Below are 23,687 nucleotides of genomic sequence, written 5' to 3' on the forward strand. Positions count from 1 at the left end.
CGCACTGTGTCTGACGCAATGCGTGAAGTATTCATGCAATCTTGTAGGCGCTAATATGTGTTACATGCCGACCGCCGCGCCGAGGGCTTCTCCTTTTCATCTCAAGTCCTCGTCATCATTCCTCTCTGCGCTGAGCACCAGGCCAAATTGCGTGTTTAGTCCCTCTCTTAATTCGACTAATTAAAGATGATGTCTCTTGTATCACCGAAAAACAACAAAATTAGAAATTACTATACTCTTAGGAAAGGGAGATTTTGTCCCCTTTTCTCATTGATAATTTTTTTTCCTGAATCCCATTTTTTTTATACCTACATTAAAAAAAATTGCAAAATTTGCCGCCATGGGCCGCGGCCCATGTGGCCACCCCCTTAATCTGGCCCTGATATTCATTGTTCCCACTTTGTTTAAACATTTGAAAATTTAAATTTAAAATGTATTGTATCAGTTATTTATACAATATACAGGGTCTGAAGTATTTCTTGTTTTCTTGTCACCCTCATTTTCCACCTTCCAGTTTTCAAAGGCATGATTTTGGATCTCTTGAGCTCTGGCTTGTTTCTTCCAGAGATAATGGTGCTTGGATGCCTCGAATAGCTTTTCTTTGATTGATCGATTTTACATTTTTCATCTCACAATTCTTCCGATACTTTTATTATTATGTTCAATTTCAGAATTTTCTTTTGTAAGATTGATCGATTTTGAACCTGAAAATATCGTCAAAATTCTATTTAGAAGAGTTTGATTTTTAAAAAATTTCGGCTTTTCCGAGAGAGAGGGGGAGAGAGAGAGAGAGAGAGAGAGATTGAGGGGGGGGGTGTTCCCGCATACTCCTGAGCAAAATATCACATTGCGCCCCCTTCGCCGGCTAAGGGTCTACGCCCTCAGAGGTGCGTCGGTCCGACCTTGCTGAGTTGCTCACCGGAAAGTGAATGGCAGGCTCCTTTTGAATCTTTGAGAGCTCATAAAAAAGTTACTAATGCTTTAATTTTTAAGGCTGTTTGATTTTTGTCATCGACTGTGTTTTCTTATTGTAAATACTAGAGATGAACGGGCTCCCTCATTCAGTTTTCTTTTAATACTTATAAAACCTTGCCGGGCCATTTTAAAATACATCAGCAGTTCAGCCATCCTCGAATGTGAATATCACTCCTCCGTTTTCCTTAAAACACTACCTCGACAGATCTCTGGTCCGCAGTTACACTTTGGAGCCCCTGGTTCCACTGATGTGAAAGTGAGGGCACCGGGCTTGAGGCACCATTTTAGCGTATTTTCTTCAATACAGGGTTATCCAAAAGTCACTTACCGCCCCTGTAACTTTTCTCCTAATTGGCATGGAAATTTGAAACTTTGGGGACAATCTTCGGTCTTAAGTAACCATTTTCGGTCCCCCCCCCAAAAAAAAATAGACCAACTTTTTTTCAAAACATAAACCCACTTACATGCAATGAACCCAATGTCACCACCAAAATTCTGAAACTCTTCACCTCTCTTTATTTAAAAATCTAAATTTTCGTATATACGCCCATTTTCAAAATTCGCTGTAAAGACGTTAATAGCCTGTGACGCTGAATGTCTTAAAATATATTAACTAACTATTAACTGTAATAATATGAGCAGACCTAAACACGATGGAGTCGAAAACTGAAACTGCATTGATTTTCTTTCAAGCACAAAGCGAATCGATGCCCTTCACTGTGAGAACATTTCGAATGAATCTGCTTCATTGTAGATGGAATTTTCGCGAAAAGAGATCCCTCCAAAATTGAGGCACATTACGTCGAATCGCCAATCTGATGATCGATAGGCATCTTTACGCTCTTCAGCGTCGCTGGTGCCGTCTTCTCCTACCGTTCCGTCTTCGAAACCAAGGGCCTCACTCTCGCCGAGATTCACGCTAAGGCTCTTCGCAAACCGAGAAGTCTTCATACAGTGTGAACTACGTGATACATGGGACCGCCCATAAATTACAAGATGCACTTTTTCGGAATTTTTTACCTCCTCCCCCTCCCCCTCGTAACGCTTTCGTGACGTAGGCCCTATCCTTTAACACGTGAAAACATGATGGGGTAACGCTCTCTAGACCCTCTCCCCCACCCCCCCAGAGCGTTTTGTATTTTATGGACGGCCTCTGTTTTCAGGGAAATGCGTTTTTGATGGCCATGCAAAAAAAAAATTAAAATGTAAAATAAATTCGGAGTCTTTGAAGTATTTCCGATGGAATATATGCATATATATTTTTAAAATGGGATGTAAAATCAGTGTGCTAATTTCTCGTCCTGCTGAAAAAAGGGGGGAAATGCTTTATATATAAACAAACTATGGACAATATTTGCATCTGTACTCACAGGAAGTTGATGTAAGTAATATGCGCTTAGAATGATTATCACCATGATAACACGAACATACCTGCAACATAAAATAACGTAATATTATCTCCGATAAATTTGCATTGGGAACAGGTGTGTTGGATTTACCGTCAGAATGTATCTTAAGTGGAGGAGTAGGTATGCGTAACGTTTTTGAATTGCGTATAGGCGCTCGTCGAATGTGTGCAAGCTACATGCATACCTAACACGTAGCGTCGTAGCGTCGATTACGTCAATTTATTGTATCAGTGTACACTTAATTACGCATAATTGTCAAGAATGTAAGATAAAACACTGCAATTCTTCATCTTGGTTTTTTTTTTTTTTTTTTTTTTTTTTTTTTTTGATAGGTCGTTAGCATTTTCACCCATCTTAAACTTCCGATTGTGATCCAAGAATGTAGAAATAGTTTTTTCGTTGTTTCACTTTCAATTTCGACTCCTGGCATTTTAAAAGCCTTGATTGCAAGGCGCAAAAGATTCTTCAACGGGTTTTTCGTTAGTGGTTGGCCCATCATGTGGCGTTATGAATCTGCGGTACACATCACCACCTCGTATTGCGGCAAACTACGAAAAGACGAAAATGGTTTCTCCCTTTAGATCAGAGAAATATAATTATTCATGTGATTGAATAATTTGGACCAAAACTCGAATTTTCCCCCTCTGATATGAAAGCATGCTGCGTTGTAGACTCATGATGAGCCACAATTACTATTTATTGACCGATGCGTTAAACACCTTGACTCAAGGTAACTTCAGGGGCGAGTTCTACAGGAAACTGGACTCCCGTAAGAGCAATGAAAAAGTCTGAGAGCAGTTACAAGTGCTGCGACCTCGCGTAGGATCCTCGCAACTATAACGGCTATTATCAGTTGTCAGACTTCACGAAATAATCCGTAGGATCATATATATCTCCAGCAATCGAATTTTAAACGCTAAGTAAAAAACGGAGGATCCTTCCTGATCGAGGGGTCGGAAAACGTCACAAATATACTTATTATTCGAACAGTCTCCTTACGGGTTGAACGGGCTATAGAAGGGTCGAGGTTCGGGGGAAAGGATCCTCTGAGTTTGCGAGGATCCTACGCGAGGTTGAGCTTTAAGCAGCGCCCACCAGAGTACGGCGTCCTGCGGAGCTCGTCCCTGGTAACTTTATCCGTATCCGTTCCCGATAACTAATTAAATTACATATGCGGAACACACAAACTGTGGAAAACGAAAAGGTCAAAGGATCAAAAAGCTCTGCTACTGGTTCAAAAGGCGAGAGAAAATTTCGGCAGATCAAAATCCAACTATACGAATACATGAAGGGACTGCAGAGGTCCACGATGAATAGAATGTGGAGGTATGATGTTCATTGACCGGAATGTGGGAGTTTCCAAATTTGGCTTTCGACATGTTTCCGCGTGCATTTATCAGATCGTCGAACACTTTGATAAAGCGACTAATTTGGCATCAGAAGAGGTATAATTGTCAGCTATCGCGTTTTGGGGAGAAGCAAATTGAAAGAAAACATTCGGAGCGGAACTGCAGGAGGGAGGAAACTGCATGCAGTAGGTGAGACGAGGCAGGTAGTGGGCTATGAAAACATGGCTACTTGTGCGGAAAACGTTCTCAAAATTGATCGACAACATACGATCATGATACCACACCTCGGCGGCAAGGCACGTATCAAGTCGAGAGACACCACGACGCTTGCCTCACCAGCCAAATTGTGCATCCTAAAGGGTAAAAGCTTTGCAGAAATGAACGCCGAAAACTTGAACACAAATTAAACGTAAGAATAATAATGAAAAATAAAATGTAAGAAGGAGAAGACTACGGTCCATACAGGTTCAGGAAAAAACTGACGTATTCTCAAGTGATTTTTTTCTTCTTTTTCTTTGGTAGCAAATTTTCAAGGATAATTTTATGCATAGGGTAAGACTTGCCATGAAATTTGAAATATTCTGAAAAACTTCACCGCATCAATACAGGGTTGGCCCAAATAACTTTTAACGTTTTTTAGACTCCTCGTCCCTACCGTAGACCCTGAAGGACAACTAAAATTCAAGGAAAATAAAGTTTTACATGTTCATGGCCATTTTTTACCGCCAGAACTCAATTGTTTTGATCCTTGCCATAGACCATACAAAAAGTGCTAAACCTAAGGGGAACTCAACTTTTGACGGCGATGTCCTTCAAAGTTAGCATGAAAATGATCGGGTCTACTGGAGTTCTGACGGTCAAAAATGGTTATGAACATATAAAACTTTATTTTCCTTGAATTTAAGATGTCGCTTAGGGTCTACGGTACGAACAAAAAGCCTAAAAACATTAAGAGTTATTTATATCAACCCTACATTGAGCAGCGGACAGCACTGCTCAGTGTCTCAGCACGTAAGAGCAATCATAGTCCGTAACAAAAACAAGCAGTTCCAACGCCAAAGCGTTGGAGGGCGCTTCTTTAACACTGCGCATGCGAGGAACGTTTTCATACGGCCAAGCGAGAGTATTGCGGACGGACGATGTATAACAAATTGCCTACGTGAAGGTGGTCCGGCAGCAACATACCCGCAGCTAGTCTCTGGAAAACAATAGAAAATAGTAGTTGCGTACGTTGCCAGCGAGCGCGCTGCGAGCGCATCTGTTTCAATTACCTAGCATCGAGTCGGGCCTCTAACTTTCTATTCTCTCTGACATAACCTTAAACCTTCAACCCAGAGCCGCAAACAGCTGACGCTTGACGATGCTGCGCCGAGAAAATGAACCAATCACAAAATAGCACAGTAATACGTCACTAAAGTGAAGAGATCACGTGACTGTTCGTGATTTTTTCGAATCAATCTGAAACTACAACCTCGAATATGAGGTATTTAAGCATAACGAAGCCCCAAAATAGTTTAACCAGGTAATACGTCCGTGCGAGATTGTTATGCTTAAAAGCAAAACATTTCACGAAAACTTTTACGAATACCAGATGCAGAAGAAAATCAAATTTTCCCGGGTGTACCAGAATGGCGTCATTACCCATAAGGCAAAACGGTATGTAGTATAGTACATGTTACATCGGGGGAGTCGAACGGCTGGAAAGGGCGCATCTGGTACCCAGAAGCGCCCAATAACTACTCAAAACCTAGGGAAAGCAAAGACACGTTTTCTCATTTATTTAACATTTCCATAATGAATTTTCAGTCTACTAGCGACATTTTTTTGTTTATTTTTTCGATGCTACAAAGTTTAAGTCGTAAATTATGTGCTCAAAATTACTGGAAGACGATCAAGTATTTTCTATTTTGAAGCATTTTTAAGTATCCACACGGACCACGATGGGAAAAAAGTATGCAGAGTAGGGCAAGTGAGTTCTTGACCGAGGAAAAACTGGTGAGTCGCTCGGTTTTTAGATGAGAAAATGCAACGCCGCTTCTGTCGATCTCACAACAATATTTACTCTTTCTAAGTTTAGCTCCACTTCCATTAGTGCAGTCAAAATTATCAAGTGTTAAAACAAGTGTGTCTCGATAGATTGCGTTGGTTACATTAATAAAAATTTAAACACGCAATTCCTTAAATATACGAGGGTTCAAGAGGGTTTAAAGGACCAGGCGGCATGACATCAAACCGAGAGCTCCCTACGCTTAACCCTCTCAACGCGGGGGATAATTGAATTAGCATGATTCGGGACTTTGCATCCACAGAGAACAAGTATTCAAGTTTGTTTTGGGTCAAAATTTCATTGTAAATATTTCCGATGCACTGCATACTCAGAATCGATCACACCAAAAGGATAACATTTAAAATCACTCACAACTGTCAAAAAACGGACAACAATAAGTGGCATTCTGACTTAAGAACATCTTTGCAACGTGAACTTCCTCATATACTTCCTCATTTGAATAAACTACTAACGCTGATACGTTAGTGAAGAACGATTAAACGATTTGCGAAGTTGTTTTGTGAAGTTTTGGGTCATTATAACTTTACTAGGGGGCCCTGCCCCCTGACCGCTACGCGGCCCAACCCCCAGGAGGGCGCCTCACGCCCTCAGGCCCGCCTTGCGGGCCCTATACACATATGTATAGGCAAAAATGTTCTTCCATTTCAATACACCGTTTTGTGTTCGAGCTGCATCGATTTCAAAATTTTTGACGTAACACTCAGATTTGTAAATGATGAGGAATAGCTGGATGTACATAATTTCACAGTCCACTTACTAGAGAAATTTCCATTTATTATGTTATTTTTAAATACTTAATTTAAAAAAAAATCGGATTTCTAGCGGAAACGACATATCTCTCACGCTATTAACGTTGGACTTAAGTGACATGAGCTTTAAAAGCTCTACAACATTAAAAGTTCGGGGTTTCATAATTGTTTGCACATCTACATCTACTACAGATGACATACATGTAAAGATCATCCTTATCGGTCCGGCAGTTAGTCAGAAATAGTGCTTCCAAGATTTCGCCTGTAGCTGTATAATATAGATAATATATGTAGATATGATAATGTGGTGTTAAGATTCTACAGAAATGAGATGGAACCAATTCTCTTTTTGCACTATTACGCGATGCACAAGCGAAGGCTGTACTGCAGCTTGACTACAGCTCGTAGACGACGAGCGAGGCGCCTTCAGTACCACCGAGACGCAATTTCACGACCGGAAGGTTAAAATAGTTATCTCGCGAGATACTGAAGCTATATGCTACAAGTTTTGAAGTTAGAATGTTACCTTGGGCTCAAACTAAGTAAAATCGCTTATTGGTGACATTCCTGAGCATACATCTGCGGAAAATGTTTAACTTTTCTCTTTTGTTTCCTTACTATTTCAGCGGCGCAGCGTAGGGCCATACTCACAGTGGTTCCTTTAACAGCTCTTTTCTTGAAAAAGAGGTCCCATATGGTTTCCACTGTGACTGAGAGGGGTTTAATGAAGCCTCTGAAAGAGCATAATAAAATAAAGGAGAATTCTTGCGAATCTTGATTTAACATTAGCTATATAAAATTGGGAATTGATCTTTCCGAGGGATTATGATTATATGCCACCGCAAAAAGCGCACGAAAAAAATTCTATGATATTGACAAACATTAGGACAGACCCACTTTGAAATTTGCAAGACCCGTAGTGTATTTTCTTTGGTATTTTATAGGATGGAAGATTGAACCCGTCCATCAAAAATAGAAATATGCAGGGTAGGAGAGCAATCGTCATGTTGAATGGAGTCCTTTGGGACCAAAGAATCTCCAAAGAAAACAAAAAAAAAAATTACAACAGGATTGAAGAAGATAGTAACCCAGGGGCATAAGGTATGGTCGATGAAACAGCGAACGCGGGAGGTTTTAGAGGCAGCAGAAATAGACTTCTGGCGTATAGATCCGCTGGTATATCCAGAAAAGATCGCGTCAGGAATGAGACGGTACGGGAGATCATGGATGCCAAACAGACCAGATGTTGTGCATTACATTATGACGAAACAACTCCTACGACACCTAACCTCCATTGTCCCCTGTCGAACCACAATCCTTGGGGCATCGAGCACCTTAACATTTCTGCTTCCATCCTATCCCTCCAACCTCTCATTGGGCGCCCTATACGCCTTCTCCCAGGAGGAACCCAATCAGGGACTAATGGTATGGTCATGTTCAGAGAATGGCAGGAGACAGGTTGCTGAAGAGGGTCCTTGATTGGATTCCTCTTGGGAGAAGACGCAAAGGGCGCCCAATTAGAGGTTGGAGGGATGGGATTGAAGCAGAAATGTTAAGGTGCTCGATGCCCACAGGGTTGCGGCTGGACAAGGGGCAGTGGAGATTAGGTGTCGTAGCGCCAGGGAGTGCTATAAAGCGACTTAAAAATATATTTCGTATATTTTGTGGTGGTAAATTTGTGTTAGTGTAATTCCTTGCAAGGATCAATTTCAAAAGTAACACTGCTGAATTTTACTTCTATATTGCAAAACTGTTCCTATTCATATTACTTCATTACAGGGTTCCTTAAAACTCTCTCCTCAGTATCAATGAAAACCACATAGGAACTTCCTATGGAAAGACGCTACTTAAGGAACCATTATGAACATTTAAATTCCGTTATATCGCAACAGCTAACTGTAGACGCTATTTTTTTCGTCAGTAGACTGCACACGGAAGTATACATTCATGCTCCAGGCTTCCACATTTACAGGGACCGAGGCCGAAAAGAGTCTCTCTCAACAGATCCAATTGTTACATTTCCAATACGTATTATATCCTGCCTACTAATTTTGGTCCCATTTAAAAGACGATGGAAAATACATCTCAATTCGAGTCACTTTCTATTTCTCGACAACTTCATAGCGCAGGTAAACTGATGGGGTTCTTTAAAAAAATAAGTAATCCAAGCACACGTGAATTTTTAAAAATCGTTCTTGACTAGGGCGCTACGCCCTCTGATCACTGCGCGGACTAACCCCCCCCCCCCCCTCCCAAAACGAAGCGAAACTCACTCTGGGATGGACGTATTTCTGCCTAACGGAACCAGAGACAGATGGGAAGAAGGGGGGTGCTAACGTGCTTCTTAGTCGAGAATTAATGCTCACTCGTCTAGAGTTCCGTTTTGCAGAAATACGTCCAAATAAACAGCGGAAACGTTTCGTTCTCTTTCTCGTCAAATTGTTTTAATGAGACTTAAAACGGCAGATGGCCCGCAACAACCGACGCAAATCAATCAAAATTCAGTCATTTTTTAAATTTCATCCCGTTACTTCACAGCTACGTAAGCGCAGCCAGGATTTCTCTGGCACTGCAACACCTACAATTCGTGCAGCTGACCTGATTTCGTAGAAGTTCGACCTATTTAGTCCATTCTACAAGGCGCTCTCAGGGTGCGCCGAAATCCGGCATAACCAACCAAAACCAATCCGCTCCGTGCGGTTATCACGTGCCCAGGTCCACCAAAAAAAAAAAAAAAATCCGCCACACGTGACGACCACCATGGAGTAAATATAAGAGCCAAATGGCAAAACCACGCTGGACGGGCCGAATCGTCGCGTGTTATCGGTTCGGGCTCAATTCGATCCTCGCCCGCTCGCCGAAAACTCGAGACTCAGATCCTCGTAAACAACGCATCCAAGGCTCCCACACCGGAAGCAATCGATGAAAGATCGCCCGCCGACGAAAACAAAACAGTCCGATCAATAATGTTCAGCCATCCGCGCGCGTTCCAGTGATTCATTCGACATGAAATTCGGCATTGTTTACTGTTGCTTGCTCGTTGGCATCTTCTCGACCGGTGAGAACTACGCGTCGGGCGTCGCAAGTAAGAGGGAGGCACCGGGACGCCCCTCGGGACTCGGTCTCCGCGCTAGAGAAAAGCTGGACAAGATTAAGGACGTCCTCAAGCGACTCCGCCTCAAGGACCGTAAGAAGGAGACCGACGAAATACTAGACTCAGCTGAGTTACTCCGACTTAAGAAGCTGAAATGGGGGTCCACCCCGAAATCACACTTCCTTAGCTTAGGAGAGGATGCTGAACCTAGAAACACTTTCAAAGATCGATATTCCGACTTCTTGGTGCATGAGCATCCAAAGCTCAAGTCCGAGACCTGGTGGTCCGGACCCCGGTCCGAGAGCACTAGGCAGGGCGCTTTCCTCGCGGGTACATCCTCGGAGGAATCATCTTTCGAGTCAACCTTTCGGAGAGACCCGGGGGAGAGATCCGAGTTGAAAATTTCTGTGAATAATCCGGCCTACCGGACTTTCTGGGAACCTTTAGAATCTGATGACACATATTTTCAACCTCCAGGCATTCAGGGAGCCGACACGATAACTTTGCATTCACCGAATCAGGACGCTCTCCGCGTTCCAGAGGTTCAGCTACTTCACCCCCTCTCTCAACCGCCAAGCTTGGAAACAAAACACGAAGCGGCCGGAAAAAGGACGGGGCTAGATTCCCTTTTCGATGCGCGCTCTCATCAAATGAAGACCCCGTATCGGGAGTTTTGGGACCACTCTGAACCAATTTTCGACGCGCCACCGTGTCAACCTTCGAGTGATACTCCGATTGAAATTATCACCCTCCGTCCGCAGATGCTAGACTCAAAGCCGGAAACCTCGTCACCCTATTCAATCCCTCACGTGGAAGAGTCTTCATCGCTCGAACCCCATTCACAACCGCCGCAATTCGAAGTCAATCAAAAGGTAGAGGCTGATGGAAGAATGTTCAGTTCATCTCTGATTGAGGATACCATGCCCAATGGTTTAAAAACCCCAGCTTATCATGACTTTTGGGACAGCTCGGAGGCGTCGAATGAAAACCTACCCCTCAGTTTCAACGCCCATCTTTCAGAGCTCTCGCACCTTCGATCCTTCCAAGAATCGTCTGGTCAGGAAGTCCAACGATATCCCTCGACGAAGGACCTGTTTGATGACACTGATGCAAACCATGTAGTTGGGACTCCTTCACTCCAACCTCCCCCAGGCGAGCCTGAGCTAACGGCACGAACGATTCTCGGAATGGACACCACTATTTATCAACACGCGAGGCAATCGTTATCGGACGAAAACATTTTGACGCACTCCGAAATTCCATCGCATACTAAGGGAAAACCTTGCGCCACCATCGCAATGCCCATTGATAAGAGGCCAGCTTCTTCTCAGGACGTTCCAAACGAAGGCCAAGAACGGGTGGACGATCGGGTGGGTGAGGAAGGGGGCCCGATCCAATTTTTCACGAAGTCGGGCTTCAAGGGCCACCCCTGGACCGGGGCAAGTGACCCAAAGTACCACCAGCTAATTGCCAACTTGGGGAAAGCGATCGGGGCGGGGTTGGACGCGCCTCACTACTCTAAGGCGGAGGGCCTCGGGACCTCGCGAAAAGGCCCCGAGGAGCTGGAAGTGCTTCTTCCCGACGGACCTGCGCGAACGACGACAACCTACAACCCCACGGTCCAAGATACGATCGACAAGATCCTGCGCGAGATCCGGCTGAGCGGGGCAAATATCGAACCGGAGTTTTTCATCGGGGAGGAAGGTCCCCCGGTGACGGTGCGCCACTACGCCCCACCCGTAATTATTGAGGAGGTGCAGCGGCCTGTCATCATTGACCATCATCAGACCGCCATCATCGAAAAACACCGCGCAAAGACACCTGCCGTCGTCATCGATCACTACCTCCCGCCCGAGTTCGTCCAGGTCAAAACTGAGAGCGTCAAGGTCGTCAGGAGCGAGGCGGGCGATGAGGAAAAGGTCGTTAAAAATTAGTGATAAAAAGAAAAACAAAAAGTCTCAAAATAACAGCAATGAGGCTCCTAGTGTGTTTCTTTTCAATTTCCTTCCTTTTTTTGCGGGTTGAAAATGCTGGTGTAGTCACCGCGAAACGTCCCAGGTTTTTTATTTGATGTCTTCATTTTATTTTTTGGGGCCTCAGTCCCATTTGAAGTTGTTTCTGTATAAAAGATTAATGCAATAATGCGGAGAACTTTGCAGACGATCCGAAGTCCTGAAGAACAAAACCTGCTGATACTTTAGGGATAGTATGCCGGTAAAAAGGGTTTGAATTAAATTTATTTTACGCTATTTTGGAAAGAATAAAACGGTTTCGAATGGAAATAACAATTTCAAAAGAGCCAGGTGTTAAAAAGTGAGAATTATAACCAAAAAAATTGATGACGTCAATGGTTCGGCCCATTTCACGGCAGTAGAATGGAATCGCTAGTATCTGAGCTACGTTGCCGTGCTAAGTAAAAACGCTGTACATATAAGCATTCGAATGTCGCCAAATTTCCCCTCGAAAAATATCTATTTTTGAAGAAAGTTATAATTATTTTTCTTTGACAGATTCAGACTTTTTACGTCAAATTACGAACGAAATCAATTGAAAAATCGGAGGAGATATATTCCCGAACATTTCTGGAAATTCATGATCTGTCGGAGGAAATTTTGCAACTCTTGATGGCTCCGGCAGCCTTTTTTTTAGCACGGCAGTACGGACAGGAGCGCTTTATATCAAAATGTTTTATGGAAAGTATTCGAGGAATTTTTTCTGTGCTTAAAATCTTGTTTACTAGCCCATTACGCCGCCGTTAGAAGCTGAGCTGGTGTAATTTCAGCAATATTCCAGAATTGCATTTTATGTTACTCATCACATACGTAGTTGATGAATGAATACATTATTGAAAAAAGGAGATGAATATATTCTTCAAAATGTGGAGATACTCCGGTCAAAAAATGTAGAGGCATTCCGGTAAAAATTAAATCGTGGGAAAGAGACTTAAATGTTTTGCGATTCCCATTCAGTAGCAGGAACTCTATATGAAAACGTCACAACATCGCAACTTTTGGCCTCCTTGTGTGGATTGAGTAAATCTGGCCATGTACCCTGCAACGCTGTACGTTACCGAGAAAAGTCATAAAGGATAAGAAATTTATTAACTTTTCCATCTGATCAAATCCCTTGAAGCGGACATGTTTGAACACAGGGTGGCCCAGACCTATACCGTGCCAGGCCTTTTTTCCGGTTAATTTGGGTCGTTCGAAGTCCAGGATCGCGGGGATGTGAACGGAATCTACCCCAGGGAATCCAAATTATTTAGTCCTAGAACCCCCCCCCCCCCCCCACGGCGTCGCTTGAAGGGTAAGAGGGAGACCCGTGCTTCAAAAGTCAGGGTCTATGTCAAAATTTTGAAAGGATATAATCGGAATTAGAAAGTAAGGAGATTTTCTACTTAAATCGACACCAAGAAATCCAAAATCGGCCCACTCGTATACAAAATACCGACCCCTAAAGGTGGGGACAAAAAGTTCAGAGTCCCCCAGTTCCCCATCAGAAAAGTCTCTGAGGACAACGGGACCCTCAAATTCGGATTCCTTGGGGTCGATTACCCATGAAAACACGTGTTTTCCGAGTCTCCACGTCAATTTAACGAACTTGAATTTTTCGAAAGGGGATTTTGTCCCCCCACCTTTAGGGATCGGTGTTTTGGACACGGGTGGGCCGATTTTGGATTTCTTGGTGTCGATATAAGTAGAAAATTTCCGTACTTTCTGATTCCGATTAAAAACTTTCAACACTTCGACATAAACCCTAACTTTTGAAGTGCGGGCCCCCCTTTTATCATGAATACTTCCCCGCGATCCTGGACTTCGTACGACCCAAATTAACCGAAAAAAGGTCTGGTACGGTAAGTCTGGGCCACCCTGTGTTCAAACATGTCCGCTTCAAGGGATTTGATCAGATGGAAAAGTTAATAAATTTCTTATCCTTTATGACCTTTCTCCGGTAACGTACAGCGTTGCAGGGTACATGGCCAGATTTTCTCAATCCACACAAGGAGGCCAAAAGTTGCGATGTTGTGACGTTTTCATATAGAGTTCCTGCTACTGAATGGGAAGGTGAAAAAGGTTCCTCTTGGTTTCGATAGTTCGATTTGTATTAATTTTTGGATGAGAAAAAATGGCGCAAACAACATTGTAATATTATGATCCTCTTATTGTTTTAGTTTGAACGGTGTACATAGGCTACCTAGATTAGACGATAGTTTTTGTTGATTGTTATTTTTCTTAATGGCTAAACTTTAATTGTGCAATAAATTTGATATTTGTATGTGACGAATTGGATTCAAATATGATTTAATCTCTTTAACATATACAGTATTTAACGTATACAGATCACGTAGAAAAATTAAACTTATTCCTTTTTCTCCGTGACTTGTTGATAGAAAATATCTACAAGACTTATAGATATCGCGCATGAAGCGGCTTGGCATATTATTATTATTATTTATTTTTTGTTATCTCATTATTATTTAATATACATAATACTCCTCATATGCCACTAAATCAGCGCACACGAGCGTTCTGCGATACCCAATCGCAATACACGTTCTTCCTTTCATAGATCATCGTACATTTTTTGCGTTGTAAAATGTGATATTTCTGTTACGTTTTCAGGTGGCGTGGCGAGCTTTGCGATAAATCGATCCATCTGCCGTTTAAACCTATGGAAAAGGATCGATAGACTGGCTGTTCGATTTAAACACCTTAATATTCCATTCTTTACCATAGTTTCTAATGGGAGAATTTTGAAAATCGATCATTCGCCTCGCCACTGAAAGTTTTCCCCTGACGGACCGTCCCTTGCTTACGTAACGCACTTTCCGGCATTTTTGACCCATTTTTACCAGGCTCTACCCTGGTAATGCTTTTAAGACATGGGTCCCTATCGATCCTTTAACACGTAAGAACAAAATGGTGTAACGCTCTCGCCGACTCCCCCTCCTTCCCCCAAAACATTACGTAATTTAGGGACGGCCCCTAAAAGAAAGATCCAGAACGACATATAAAAGAAGCCAATATAATACTAGGGGGCCCTGCCCCCTGACCGCTACGCGGTCCAACCCCCGGGAGGGCGCCTCGCGCCCTCAGGCCCGCTTCGCGGGCCCTTTACGTATATGTATAGGCAAAAATTTTCTTCCATTTTAATACACCATTTTTTGTTCGAGCTGCATCGATTTCAAAATTGTTGACGTAACACTCAGATTTGTAAATGATGAGGAATAGCTGGATGTACATATACGTTGGACCTTGAACCTTGAACCTTGAACCCTGAGCCTGAGCGATGCACCGTTCCTCAACGCTTCGAATGAGGAGCCCTTCACGAGCTTTTCCATTGTTTTATTGTTTATTCGAGTCACTCAGGTAGAATCCCACATCTTGACGTTTCTAGCGGAAACGACATATCTCTCACGCTATTAACATTGGACTTAAGTGACATGAGCTTTAAAAGCTCTACAACATTAAAAGTTCGGGGTTTCATAATTTTTTGCACATCTACATCTACTACAGATGACATACATGGAAAGATCATCCTTATCGGTCCGGCAGTTCGTCAGAAATAGTGCTTCCAAGATTTTGCTTGTAGCTGTATAATATAGATGGTATGGTATGAACTTTCTTTCTTCTCAGTATTTTGAGCCCACGTTTTACTTTAATTTTTCATGGAAGCTTCTAATTTCAGCCTAACCAAGCTTTTCAATTAAGGGGAAAGGGGACATTATTTAATGGAAAAAAGATAAAAGAAAAGGAGCGAGGGAAAAACTGTTGGGCCTCCTATCTCTCTCCAACACCCAGAAAACAGGAAAACTCGATCTTGAGGAAGCGCGGAATACTTTAAACGCACTGGAAAAAAAGTCGCTTGGATCTAGAGTCCAGACTCTTGAAAACAATGACAAGAAAAAATACTCTTCATTCAATCTGTTTTTTGTCGGGATCAAAAGGAAATCCGCTTAAAGTAAGAGACTTGGTTCTCCATCTAGGCAAAAATCCGATTAAATCAAGAGTATTTTTTCTTTTCGCTGTTTTTAAGAGTCTGGACTCTAGATCCAAGCGACTTTTTTTTCCAGTGCGTGGTTGGTACACATTCAATCATTTTACCGGGCGGGGGTAATGGGGAGTGGGTATTCACCCAACCCCGGGACTAACCTTTCAAATAATGAATTTATACTTACTGGGACGGTCGCAGGGTTGGAGGAAAACGTTTGCCACCCGAGGCATTTTCTTCGGGTTACCAACATTCTTGTTCAACATCGCGACAAGAGCTCTTCTTGACGGGAATTATAATCTAATTTCCACGCTCACCTAACTTAGTGCCACAGATAGACACGGCAGAAGCGCGACAAGGGGCAACAACTTTTCACTCCTGCAGTGGCCTACTTTTCCGACTTCTCTAGTGTGACCTTCGCTAAGAGTAATGCCGCTCAGCTATACATACTCCGGTATAAATTATGTAGAAGGTGCAGATTAAAATGATTACAAATAGAGCTACCTCGATAACACGGAGATTGCGTCACGCCAAGCGTTACAAAGGTCAGCTTTGAGACGAATCTTATGGAAAATATGTTTTGAAATGATGCAATGCATGCTTTTTCTCAAACAGTAAATAATATGCAATGTGATCACAATGAAAACGCTATAATTTTGTGAATTATTATTATTGCGCAAAAAAAATCGATTCATGAAAAAACGAGGCGCAGTTGAAACGGGAGAAAAATTGAAAGAAGTTCTGCTGAGGTTCAACTCTACCAAACACGATTTTCTTTTGATTCTTTATAATTCTCAAATCCAAAGCAGATACCTATTGGAAATTGTGAACCCTTGGGGAGATGTTTCTTCACATTTTTCGTTAATGCCTCCATTAAATACTTGAATCAAAGTCAATAGAAAGAACAAACTTTGACTTTTTAAAAGTTGAGTTAGGAATAATTGAATTTGGATATAAATTTAAAGATTCCAAGACTAAAAGAAATAAAAGACTGAAAGATTAGTTCTTAGGCAACTTAAATATTTTGTCCGGATCTGAAACGTCCGAGATTGAAGGGCCAGAGCCTTCCGGGCATACTTTAAGGCTCGAAGTTTTGTCTAATAAACTAGAAAGTTTCAATTTTATGAGCTGGTACTAGAAATAGACCGCTTCTTCCTTGATGACGCTAATTAATATTCATGACGAGGTTACATATAACTTATCTCTCGGATGAGAAATGTGTATTCTTAAAAAGAACTTTCCTTTGAGAACGAATTCTTTAAAGGGCTGCTTCAACTCAAAATTGAACCTTCTCTTTTTTGGCGTAGAATGTCAAATCCGCTGATAAGACTAACAATTCCTGATATAAGCTGGTGGCATAATTTCAACCTGACAATCAAATTTTGTAAGATTTATTTAGACCAGGGCCGGATTAAGGGGGTGGCCACATGGGCCGCGGCCCATGGCGGCAAATTTTGCAATTTGTTTAAATGTAGGTATAAAAAAAATCGGATTTAGAAAAATATAACAAAGAAAATCTCTCATTTCCTGAGAGTATAGTAATTTCTAATTTTGTCGTCTTTCGGAGATACAAGAGACAGCACCTTTAACTAATCGAGTTAAGAGAGAGCAAACACGCAATTTGGCCAGGAACGGCGCGACTGAGAGAGAAATGATGACGAGGACTTGAGATGAAAAGGAGAAGCCCTTGGCGCGGCGGTCGGCATGTAACACATATTAGCGCCTACATTCCTACAAGACTGTACGAAGACTTCACGCATTGCATCAAACACAGTGCGGACACTGCGGTCAGCGTGAAACGCATAGCGCCTACAAGACTGCGTGAATACTTCACGCATTGCATCAAACACAGTGCGTTCAGCAGCGGTCGTCGGCGTGAAACTCATAGCGCCTACAAAACTGTCGGAATACTTCACGCATTGCTCCAAACACGGTGCGGTCTGCGCGGCGCACTATGGTCCGAATAGCCGGTTTAAGCGGCATTAAATCAGATACGTATGTTTAAACCTCGCAACATGAGTTTTCAGGGGTTTTTAGGGTCGCTGAGTGCAAAAATGCTAATATTCTTCAGGAAAAATCCATTTTTAACATTTTTATACTTTATATAACTGTGGTAATAATTTGTTCACAAACCTTAAATTGAGGTATGCAAACCGAGTTGAAGCGGTGGAGCAATTGGCATCGCGTCCCACTCGTCTTCTTAACGTCCCGGGTTCGATTCTCGATAGAATTTTTTTTTTTTTTTTTATAAGTTTAAAAATTAATTTTACATTGGATGGACTATAAGAAGCTAAAAGTAGAGCCTCGTCAAACACTACTATCAAGGGAACTTGAAAAAGACAGCTCAGGATAATACTTCTACGTTTCATGGCTCCAGAGGCCTACTTTCAAGTCCCACCGATCAGCCGTTTGAACTTGTTTTCGTCTGCCAAGCGAAACTTAAGCTTAAATATATCTACACTGATAGATTATATGTTTGAAACACTTAAAACGTCAAAAAAAAAACTTTTACGGGGCCTCAAAGTAGCCTCTCGAGGCGATTCTTTGCTGTTCTTGAGCACAAAGTTTCAATTGGTACCGATCAACCCCATCAACTCGTATTATTCTGCCTGGGCAGATTTAGGCTCTAATGCATTCGATTTGCTAGAATATGACAATGGAACATGATAAAAGTCATCGTCAATGGCATATGATAGCTAATTGCAGTAAGTGATAAGAAACGCGAAAACGTCATTTTTCATGAGAAATAACTTGAGGCTATGGTGGACTATGGTTCTGCCACTAGACTGAAAGATAGTCTAGAGTCATGACAATAACTTCCGAGTAAAATTATGAGGTGCTCAGAGGTGCTAAGTATATTTTTTGGGTCCTACTTCTGCGATTTTATTGATAAAACTGACTATGTCTAAGGGTTAATCTAGAGCATTAGATATGATAAAAAAGAATAGTTTCAGCATAAAACATTTTAAACTTATCTTGTATTTTGTGAATCAAGTGCCCAAACACTTTCAGGTACGGTGAAACGACGAAAACAAGCCCTTAAACACAGCACTGCCGCTCGGTAACTGGAATCGCACTCATAAAGTGCTCCGCGCGCCGCACTTCCCAGGCTTGTCACATCTTTATTAGTGCTTTAATCAAAGTGAAATTTTACAGGAGTCTTCTCTACAGTATGTACTATCGATCTACTTCTTAAAATCTAACTTTTTCCAAACTTCACTTTTTCGATTTATTGCCGCTTAAACCGGCTATTCGGACCATAGTGCGGCGCGGCGGCGGTAGTTAAAATCATTAAACCACAATTATGTTTGTTCTTTCATAATTTTTTCGTTCACTCCTTATGAATGGAAGGCCTTGTCCACGCAGAGGTAGGTTTACAAAACTTAACGTTCGCGCAAAGTTCGGTGAAGTTTTGCTGGTAGTGTTGACAGGGCTTTCACAAACGTTCACTTGATGGTTTTTATTGATGTTTCAAAACGAATGAGAAGGGGGCGGCAATTAGGTAAATCCGGCCCTGATTTAAACACGAAATTTTGTGAAATTTTAAATACGTAAAATTTTGTAAAATAGACACATACTGTGCCAGAAATTTCTCGAGTTCAGAGTGCGAGATGGAAACCTGGGTTGCTTTTAAAGTGACTAGAATTGCATCCTGTTGGACATGTCGGAGGAGATTTTAATATTTTGACAAGAAGGTTTTTCTTTTCTATTCTCTTTCTTTTGTCTAAAAAAAATCGTTTTGGACCATTATAATTTCTTCTTGGGAAGAAAACTAATGAGGGGCATCCATAAATTACGTAAGGCACTTCTTAGCATTTTTAGACCCCCCACCCGTCGTATAAGGCACCGTAAGGCATTCCTTACCCTCCTTTAAAAATTACGTCGGGCTCGGATGACCCCAATTTTTTTCAATTATCGCAAATCAAAGCATTACGTTTTCTTTTCGAAAAACAATCAAATTTTTAGGGCAAAATTTGTATTAGTGAAACCCAATTCTTGAAGTAAGTTCGTAGGAAATAGTAACGATACAATTAGTTTAATAAACGAAAATACGTGGAGCAAAATTAAAGATTTTTTTTGTCATTGGAATAGTTAAAAATATCAATTTGGCATAAAAATGAAGTCACTACTCATCATTCCACGGAGTGAAGAAGTGGGAATCAAGAGAAATGACAGGAGTCTGGTCCGATCGATCAGCAATCGGTGGTGTGCTGATTTCCTCTATTTCATCTTGAATTTTATTATCAACCTGATGAAAAATTGATGTTTGCATTTTCTTTAAATATAGGCTGAGTAGCTAACGTAAGGCTCACAATCAGCCCTCCCCCCTCCCCCTCGTAAGGAACCGTAAGGCTGTTAGAGACCCCTCCATCTCCCCTGAAAGCCTTACGTAATTTATGGACGGCCCCTAATAGTGCCCAAGCCATAAATCATATTGCTTAGGACAGGTTGTAAAGAGGTACATTATTAAATATTGGTAATTAAAAAAAAAAAAAAAACCCCAGAGGTCTCTGGAACGGAGTTTTATTATATACTGGACACTTTTTTACGTAATTCTTAATTTCCAAAAGGAGAATGAGAGACGGGTTCGACTTCTGTCATTTTAAAAAGAAGGAGCCACTTTTTTACCCTTCAATCTCAGGTATGGACTTTGCTCATTTGACGCCTCGACAATTGAGAAACTCAAATCTGCCTACACTCAAATCAGATTTTAAAGAGAACTTGTGTTTCTTCACGTATGCAGTCTACCCGCCCGAGATAATTTTATAGGCGGGAGAAATGTGAGAGGAATCGATCAGATACCCACTCATATTCCCAAGTCGATGAAAATAATCAACGAAACCCTTCAAGCATAAATTCAACACAGCCACAGGTGTTAGGAGAGTTAATGAGACAACCTCGTATTTCAAACAAATACTAACACAGCGACAAGTGGCGTGCGGTCATCAGAATGACAATGCACTTTTATGCGAAATACGATTCTCGGGCAAGGCAGAAAAACGCTAGACAAACCTCCGAATACTACAAAATGGAACCTTCTTTACCATCACTTGTCAACTGGCAGGTTATCTTTACGCAATTGCGCGATTTTTAATCGTGATGAGCCGAGGACTTTGATGGTTGATCGGCTCGAAACAGGAAACTTGTCACCTGCCGCCGGATTTTTCGATATTTTTAAATTATGCATAGCTAGTCAACCGAACAAATTACTATTGGCATGTGAATGACTTGAAACCAGAAAATTCAAAGGATGCACATGAAGCTTGTTGGCTTAACTGACCGCGTACCCAATTGATTAGATTGGGATCGATCGAGCAGCTTAGTTGTTACCTAATTTTATCTCGACCTATAAAATCAACTTCTTACCGAATCTTTCGTCTTAATTTACGATACCCGCGTGAGGTATAAAGTGAAAATGACGCAACGAACGCTTTCAGTCTGGAAATTAAGCTTTGCCGTGATGGAAATGCGAATACTCCTTTTAATTGTGGCGGTGCTGTCGGCCCTCGCGGGTTCGGAGGCCCGCCGGAAGTCACGCCTCGCGCGGAACTCGTGGTACAAACCGCTGAAACGCCTCATGCTGGAGCACAAACGCCACCAGCAGAAATCTAACCAAAATGGCTGCACAAACGAGTGGCCCTCGGAGGAGTACATCATCCTCGGGGACGCCCCCCAAAACCTCGTCGATTGCGACCCGTGCGTCGAGTTCCTGCCGAAGCAACAGGATTGTCCGACGCCAGAAGGTTTCACTCAGCCGCCGCCAGTGTACCGAGTGGTAAAGCCACCGAGCCACGCTTACTACTACCGGCTGAACAGCCCACTCCCGCACGGCTCCGGTGACACAGTCCTCATCAATGCACCTGGACTCGCAACTTGCAACACACCAGCGGAATCCGCTGATTCAATTGCTTACAGCGCTCAGCAATTTGACTCGCTCTACGGCACGCGGCAACACGAACCCGTTGTATTGCCACTAACTCCGACTTGCGAGACGCCGAAAGCACAGGCAAATTCGCGAATGCCTCAACATTTCATGCAATCGGATGGAAAGAGTGACTTCCTTTTGTTAGAGGTTAATGAAGAGATGGTCGATGATAAATCCCTCGGCGAGAGCCTCAGAAGTGAGGGATGGAATTTCTTTGACTGCTCGTGTTTGCAGAGGTACCAAGACTGCGAGGTGGCCAAGTTGAAGGGGCGGGAAAAATTTGACAAACAGGAAACTAATGAACTGGACTGTGCCCAAAAAGATCTACAAGTGGTCCCTCTAAATTATGATGAATGGAAAGACATGCCGTCACAACAGAGTTATGAAGAAAGGAGATACTCGAGCGGTTATTCGAGATATGAGGGTCTGCAACCTACTTTCAAGGACCATGAGCCTTGTGAGTTGTATGAGGACAAAACCTTCCAAGCTCAAGTTCCCGGTCAAGCTGAATTTTCATGTTGCTCACAAATTGCGAGTCAAACAATAATTCCAGAAAATATTGAAACTTGTAAGAACGAGCAAGGCACAGTCCATCGATTGCCGGAACAGCATTATCCACGAGAGGAACGACTACAAACTGAAGTACAACAGCTGGTTCCTGAATGTCACGACACTTGGGTGACGTCATGCAACACAGCTCAGCAACTCCGATCACGATTCCACCTCCCTATAACCGGTTTACAATTGGGGGCTCTTCAGGGCAGTGCTTCGGAGTGCTTCAATAACCACGAGATTCCAACTGCCTTTGATCATCCTTCAAGAGGGTGCTCTCAGCATGAAACATGCACTGCAGTTCATGCTGCCTCCGAGTGCGATACTCAACGGTCTGAGACGCGGATGTGCGACGAAGAGATTCCTTGCGGTTGCAATTATAAAACTCAATCCCTGCAAACTGTCCTACAAAACGACCCCACCTCGACAATGATGAGCGCACCGTCAACACAGCCCCACGACCTGGTGGAGCTTACATGCAGCTGTTCGCAAGAATCACTGCCCCTGGTAAAGGATTACGGTTCCGCTTGCAGTGCTCACATCCTTTCGACCGACTCCTGCAACCACTTCCGGGTGATTCCCAAGGGTCAACCTCCATCACTGCATGACTGTCCGCCTCGAATAACTGGAGAAAGACATGAGTGTCGGGAGGAGGTAGCGAAGGAGACGGGTTCCTGCCTTGGTGGGTGCATCTCGTGCGTGCCATTCGATAAGCACTCTCAAAACGCACAAACTACGATTCCAGAGATTACGAGGTTCCGACCAGACATAAGCAGAGCTCAATCTTGGTCACCGTGTCCCTCGACGTATCGGCCCCTGGAGGTTCGGCCGAGGTCGTCTTTCGATTATTCCTGCCTGCCAATCGTGAATAATTTGCAGGGCTACCGAGTTACTGCGCACCTGCGATAAATAAAGTTCCTTAAAACAGAAATACCTTTCGACGTTATGATTTTTCGTGCTGAATCATTTTTTCCCCTATCCCCTACCGTAACATAAGGTACAACTTCGGCACCTTCCTGGAGTATTAGATGGTGTTGATAATGGACCACTAGACTGTATACGGATACACGTTTTCATATCAAAATTTTACATAAAAGACATTGAAAGTATCCATATTCGTGAGTGAAAAATTTGCGTTTCTAGTGTACTTCAATTCACGCCTCTTGCTCAAGAAAAACCAAAGTACTCGAGTGATATCGAGTACAGAACTAATGGGTCAGTTGCGCTGGCCACAGAACCGTTTTTTGATGCTTGATTCTTGGAGATCAGCTAAAATAATAAGATTTGTCTAAACATCAATTTTCTACGTTCAATATCAACCGATACATCGCCCTTTGAAAAATTCGGATTATGACGTCATCCACCGCGGTGGTGACACGCATGGTTTCTTTCACCTTGCATGCGAGCTTCACATTGACGAACGAGTGCAATTGTGCGTCACACTCACTGATGAAAGCAAGGTGGAAGAAATCAAGGGTGCCACTACCGTGGTGGATGACTTCAAAAACCCTACTTATCTCGCTTAATAGTGGACGTAGAAAGTTGCCGTTTCAACAGGTGTTATTATTTGTGGG

The 23,687-nt window shown here is 42.6% G+C and overlaps 1 protein-coding gene across 4 annotated transcripts in view; it reads right to left on the bottom strand.

Annotated features, from left to right (window-relative positions):
- The window catches only part of retm (real-time), a 135,422-nt gene that overhangs the window by 38,155 nt on the left and 73,580 nt on the right, over window positions 1-23,687 (bottom strand). The window contains exons 1-2 of one of the 4 annotated variants that reach the window (XM_019049474.2): window positions 15,823-15,979; window positions 2,346-2,406 (exon numbers count right to left, since the gene is read on the bottom strand). The exons of 2 other annotated variants lie outside the window; for them this stretch is intronic. In XM_019049474.2, coding sequence (XP_018905019.1) covers window positions 2,346-2,390 — 45 coding nt within the window. In that variant the 5' untranslated portion in view covers window positions 2,391-2,406; window positions 15,823-15,979. Of the gene's footprint in view, window positions 1-2,345; window positions 2,407-15,822; window positions 15,980-23,687 lie in introns of those variants that run through there. One more of the 4 variants, XM_072304791.1, reaches the window with a different exon arrangement.

Source organism: Bemisia tabaci, chromosome 1 (assembly GCF_918797505.1).
Source record: "Bemisia tabaci chromosome 1, PGI_BMITA_v3".
NCBI classification, from domain to species: domain Eukaryota; kingdom Metazoa; phylum Arthropoda; class Insecta; order Hemiptera; family Aleyrodidae; genus Bemisia; species Bemisia tabaci.